The following is a 6,267-nucleotide window of genomic DNA, read 5'->3' as shown; positions in this document are numbered from 1 at the left end:
TGTGTGCGTGTGTGCAGGTGTGTGTGTACGTGTGTGTGCGTGTAGACCTCACCTGTCTGCCCCTTCCCCAGGGTCTTCTCCAGGCGGTAAGGCCCCACATACTGAGCTGTCTGAGCGAGAGACAGCTCCTTACTCATGCTGCTCCCCCGGCTGGCCTACAGACTAACTGAGAACTGTGGATCTAAGCTTTCACACGCAGCCCTGGGGGCATCACAACGCTAATGACAGCCTTGGGGTCACCATATGACGCTACGTTGAGACACACGTTGTATAGTTGTATAGAGAGGCAAGTCCAGACAAGAGAACTAGAACTTGTGGGTAGGACTGAACATTCCCACCCAGACTGCTGCTTCAGAAGGTCCGAATCTGTTTGTTTTCTTGGGTCTTCTGCTAGATCTGTTTCTATGATGATGAAAGTGATGGTACAGATAACTGACGATATCAGGCTGTTATACACTAACATAAGCTCTACGTTGCATGGGGGTTTATAACGTTGTTATGACATTATTAGAACATAGCGACAAGACGAGACAACATGTATGTCACAGGTTCTAAGAGCGTGACTTATGATACAGGCATATTCCATCCACAACATACCATATTATCAAGTATTGTGTTTATTATCGACAACTATGAGTATGCATTTACAAAGATTGTTTTTTATCTGTAGGTTACCTTTCTATGCGGAGCCTGCCCGACAATATGTTTAAACCCATTAGGTAGGAATCATTTATTAATCAAAATGACGAGTATAATGTTCCTATAGGTGCATGCAGAGGTAAACCATATTGAGTGGATCAGGCCTGTTCTCAGGTAGAGCAGAGTAATCTCTAGCAGTTAGCCTCTCAATGCTCTCCTCCACCGGTGTTAGCTTCTCCTAGCTTCTCGTATGCTGTGTCTAACAGCGGCCAGCAGCGCCTGTCAAAACCTGACCAGTTTAAAGTTTCTGTGTATCGCGAAATGATCTGTTTCGTCCGCTAGAAACATGGTTGCGGTTTTTGTGGAGGAAAGATGTGGTCCCTGCAAAACAACCATCTTTACCGTAGCGCCCTCCTCCCCTCCTCCTCCTCTCCTCCTCCTCCTCCTCCTCCTCCTCCTCTCTCTACCTCTCCCTCCCTGCCAGTAAACGGATCAGCACCACAGCATCTCCCCTCTCTGCCGTGCCGTGTCCTCCCTCGCCGGGTCCAAAATCATTTATTTAACGCTTAACCGGTGAAAAAGAAATATCGGTAAATGAATTCACACTAAAACTACACCGACTTTTTATTTCCCTTCACTGCACACGTCGCGTGGCGGCCCTCCCCGGGTTTATAGTCCTTTGCTTTTCTTGCCGTAAATCGATATTTTCTCTCTCCTCTTCCTTCGTCTCATTCGCATCAGCATCCGGGTCCCACTCCCTCTCTCCATCCTCTCTCTCCATCCTCCTCTCTACCCCTCCCTCCCTCCATCCTCCTCTCTACCCCTCCCTCCCTCCATCCTCCTCGCTACCCCTCCCTCCATCCTCCTCTCTACCCCTCCCTCCCTCCATCCTCCTCTCTACCCCTCCCTCCATCCTCCTCTCTACCCCTCCCTCCCTCTCATCTTCCTCCAAATCCGCTGATGTCTGCATCCAGCCCGGAGACGCCGCTGGCTGCAGCTGTAGTCGGGCCAGGACCTTGTCTCAACGTCGTCATCGCGCTACTTAGTTGAATAGACAGTTTTAGTTTTCGGTGAGCAGGACCAAAGTTAACGGAGGGGTGTTGTGTTTCACCGACCGTAACATTTCTGTCATGAATATAATCAGGATCTCTTGCTTGAAATGAAATTAGAATGTGTAGTTACTATGTGTATTTTAGTGGTATTCCCATATCTGAATTATGTTGATTTATGGGCTTATAAAGGTGTCGGCCTTTGATACAACTAAATCTGTAGGCACACACACGTACTGTACACACACTCATAATAATGCATTTAAACTGGGACAAAATAATGCCTTCTGAAGCATGTTGTTAATTAAAACTAAAAAGAGTCAAACGATTTTAGAGAGGTGTTTGTTGAGGATGCTTCTCCATCATCAGGAATGTCTCCATTATGACGCGACAACGCCGCGGAATGTGCGCTAAAAGACGTCATGGAACGGCGTCGAATTCGACTTCTAGTTTCAATGAAAGCAGTTCCACATTTCAGACACAACCAAGCAGAGATGATCTGCTTATTGGAGAAATCCGTCGTGTTTGTTAATTCAGCGAATTTAGATTACAATAAACATGTCTCAGTACCGTAGAAATCGGGTAAGTACTTGACTTTAACATGTACTGACTTTTTAACTGTTGAGTTACAAAATCTAAAATAATATTTATTTGAATCCTCTTGACTTCTCTATAATATTCAGTTTTTAAAAAACGTTTTATCTGGTTTTTTTCTGTGTGCTGTATTTTATGTAGCCTTCAATGTATCAACTCGGCCTAATTGCTTGTATGAATTGAAAAGGCTTCTGGGCTGAGTTCAGCTGACAGGCCTGCATGTTGGGATGAAACAGACATGTTGAAGTTATTCTGGGGAGAGATTCAGACATCCACCAGTCTTATAGACTTCCTGTGAGTATCTCTCTCTCTCTCTCTCTCTCTCTCTCTCTCTCTCTCTCAGGACCATGGACAGCTCCTAACCAATCAGGACAGTGATTTAAACCAATTAGACGTTGTCTTTATTGTACAACATGCTGCTCTTCATTGCATAGACAAGGTCCATTCAGACGTTGTAGAACAGAACCTCTACGCCGACATCCAGAACCAAGAGGAACCAGGAAGTAGTTCAGCAGAACCTCAGGATCAGAAGATGCACCCCTCTCCAGCCTCATGGATGGTTTGATCCACACTGCTGGCGAGGGAATGCTCCTCATCCTCATCCTCCTCATTCTCATTCTCCTCCTCCTCCTCCTCCTCATCCTCCTCCTCCTCCTCATCCTCATCACCATGACTCCTGTCTCATTCCATTCCTCTTTCTCTTGACCTTTACCATCTCCTCCCTCTCCTCCCTAACCTCCCCCTGCTCTGTCATTTCCTATCACTCTACTGTACCTCTCCCCTCCTCCTCTCTTCCCTCTCCTCTCCTCCTCTCTTCCCTCTCCCCTCCTCCTCTCTTCCCTCTCCTCTCCTCCTCTCTTCCCTCTCCCCTCCTCCTCTCTTCCCTCTCCTCATCTCCTCTCTTCCCTCTCCCCTCCTCCTCTCTTCCCTCTCCTCTCCTCCTCTCTTCCCTCTCCGCTCCTCATCTCCTCTCCGCTCCTCATCTCCTCTCCTCCCATCTCACTCTCTCAACCTACAGTGGTTTGTTTTGGTTAGGACACAAAGGCTCCCTCTCTCCTCCTCTCCCTTCTTCCTCCTCCTTCTTCCTTCCCTCCCTCCTCTTCTCCTCTACCTCCTCCCTTCCTCCTCCTCTCCCACCTCTCTACCTGCTCCCTCCCTCCTCCCCTCCCTCCTTTCTCAGGCAGACGTGACCTTTGGAGTCAGCAGATATGAAGCATGCAGATGATCATGTATTAGATCCCTCTCCACAGGGGGGCTGTCACTGCAGCTGGACACACACACACACACACACACACACACACACACACACACACACACACACACACACACACACACCATCATCCCCGCCACACACAGGCACTGCAGGGGGAGAGACAGAGGTCACACACACACACACACACACACACACACACACACACACACACACACACACACACACACACACCCCTCTCAACAGAGATTGGCTGAGCATGATTCTGTGTTACACTGTGATTCACACTGCTGAGGAACTGTTGGACTACTGTGACATATTCAACTCATCATCATCACACACACGCGCACGCACGCACGCACGCACGCACGCACACACACACACACACACACATACACATACACACACACACACACACACACACACACACACACACACACACACACACATATATGTAGATGGAACAGATCAGACCAGACCAGTCCAGTCCAGACCAGACCAGACCAGACCAGACCAGACCAGACCAGACCAGACCACCAGACCAGACCAGACCAGACCAGACCAGACCACCAGACCAGACCAGACCAGGACCAGGACCAGGACCAGAACACAACACAACACAACACAACTGAGAACATTCTAGAATAGAACAGTTAGGATGGTTATAATCAAGGGTTGCAAACAGACTAAACCTTCTTTGTGTTGGATTGATGACAGTGAGAAGACTATTGTAGTTTTCATTCAAAAGCATTGGTTAACCATTGATGGGAGAACCTTCTTATAAAGAAAACAAACTTATTGCAAACCGAGACACCAATGAACTAAACCTTACATTTATGAGAATTGATGTTATCTTATCAGTAATAATTTAAAGCTTTAGATTTGGACAGTTGCATTAGGTTGAATCTCCGTTAGCAGACAGGTATGTGTTACTGCCACCAGAGGGCAGCAGACCTCCACAGAGCCATGGCGAGTCCTGGACTTGGTTTAGTTCAACACAAGTGTAACTGGGTTTGAACCGGGGACCTCATATGGATGCCACCGACGTAAGCCGTTTACCAGGACTATATCTGGACATAGAAGTCTCAGACAGGGCTACCTCATCATTCTGAACCACCTCCGCTACATGCATAGGGGATACATGGTGTATGTGCACATTTACAATGAGCCCGTCCTCCGATTTCTACATCCAGTACAAATTAGGGTTTCAATAAAGGTTCCTCTAAGATCCTAAAAGTTCCTCTCGGGTTCTTCACACAAAATAACACCCAAACAGGGTCTGAGAACCCTGCACGTGGCGGGTTCTTTGAAGAACCGTGGGTCGCTGGTTCCTCTGAATCGTATGTCTAAATATCAACATTTGTATCTGAAATTCCTCAGAGGATTATTAGTATATTAATATGGTCTACTGTGAACATCCTGTTAATGAGGAATAACGTTAGCTAATTTGGTGAGCTATGATTTCCTAAATTAGGGGTATGTTATCGACCCGCTAAATGACCCAGATGTGTTCAGATAAGGGGGGGGTTACAATGAGCCCGTCCTCCGATTTCTACCTCCCCTGGTATGCAATATATGGGTCTCGGGGTTGGTGCTGTGAGTGCAAAATGATAATATCTGTTGAAAAATGGACCATTAAAGATTGTGTTGTGTTTCTATATGTTGCCATCTGCTGGTCTCCAAGCAGAACACATAGAAACGGTTGAGAGGGTCTACTGGCGTTCACTGTCCTGTCCGATCCACACCAGACACTCTCTCTACTAATCCTCGTCCATCTGGTATTAATGGATACAGGCTGTGGGGAAGAGTTTTCTGCTGGGAGATCTCAGCTTTCAATTTCTTTTCACTGCTTTATAGTGACAATGTGGTCTAATAATGACCCTTTTCAACAGAGATAGACCTAAAACATTGCCATTGTTTTGCTATTATTATTATTATTATTATTATTATTGTTTCCTCCTTTTGTTATTATTATGACATTGCAGTGCAAATTGTTATCGATATTGTTTGATAGTTGCGTTGTTGAGGAGCTGCTCACCCTAAAGCATTTCATTACATTGTATCCTGCATATTGTGTAAATGACCATTAAAATTAGATTTCATTTAATTTGAAAACATAGTTCAACACCCTGGTTTGATGGAGAACAGTCTTGCCGCACACTCATGGTCAGATGATCGTTATTTATTGGACCAACTTTTCGGCATCTTCTTGGACTGAAGGAGGCAAGAGGCTCGCTGTCGAAACGGTGCTTCGGTAAATAATTAGCATCGGAGCAGGAGTGTGCTGCTCTCTATCTTTCTTTTAACACATAAACATATTTATTATATATTGCTCTTTAGCAATAAACATAATTGTACTGGTAAGAAGATGTTTGCAGTGCCGTGGCCTATATCCTCAGAGAGGGACTGTCTCACCTGATCATCGTGTTTATATGAGATGATGCATGAACGACCGTATTCACCAGCGTCATGTGCGCTGAAATGATGCGTGTATTCATTTTAATATTCCTAAAAACACAATTAAAACCCTAACAGCCGTGGGCTGCATGTCTGCCTCTCTGCCGTATGCACGACCGCCATGCGCATTGGAATTATGCGTGTATTCAATTTGTATTCCTAAAATCCTAAAAGGCTGTCTGCGGCCCGGTGTGTCTGCGGCCCGGTGAACCGGACTGGAACACCGGGGAACGGAGGACGGCCGCCGCGCAGACCGAGTGCGCGCGTGTTTGACGGTGTGTGCGCGGGGAGACAGAGCGAGCCTTCAAACATGGCGTC

At 46.5% G+C, this 6,267-nt stretch overlaps 1 protein-coding gene across 1 annotated transcript in view; it reads right to left on the bottom strand.

Annotated features, from left to right (window-relative positions):
- brsk1a (BR serine/threonine kinase 1a) overlaps nucleotides 1–137 on the bottom strand; it is a gene marked incomplete at both ends in the record, with an annotated part of 9,454 nt that extends 9,317 nt beyond the window's left edge. The window contains one exon of the mRNA XM_083687946.1: nucleotides 53–137. Coding sequence (XP_083544072.1) covers nucleotides 53–137 — 85 coding nt within the window. The remainder of the gene's footprint in view (nucleotides 1–52) is intronic.
- Nucleotides 138–6,267: the final 6,130 nt, after the last annotated feature.

This window comes from Argentina silus, assembly GCF_951799395.1.
Source record: "Argentina silus genome assembly, chromosome: 16".
Classification (NCBI taxonomy): domain Eukaryota; kingdom Metazoa; phylum Chordata; class Actinopteri; order Argentiniformes; family Argentinidae; genus Argentina; species Argentina silus.
This window is presented reverse-complemented; position numbering and strand designations above follow the sequence as displayed.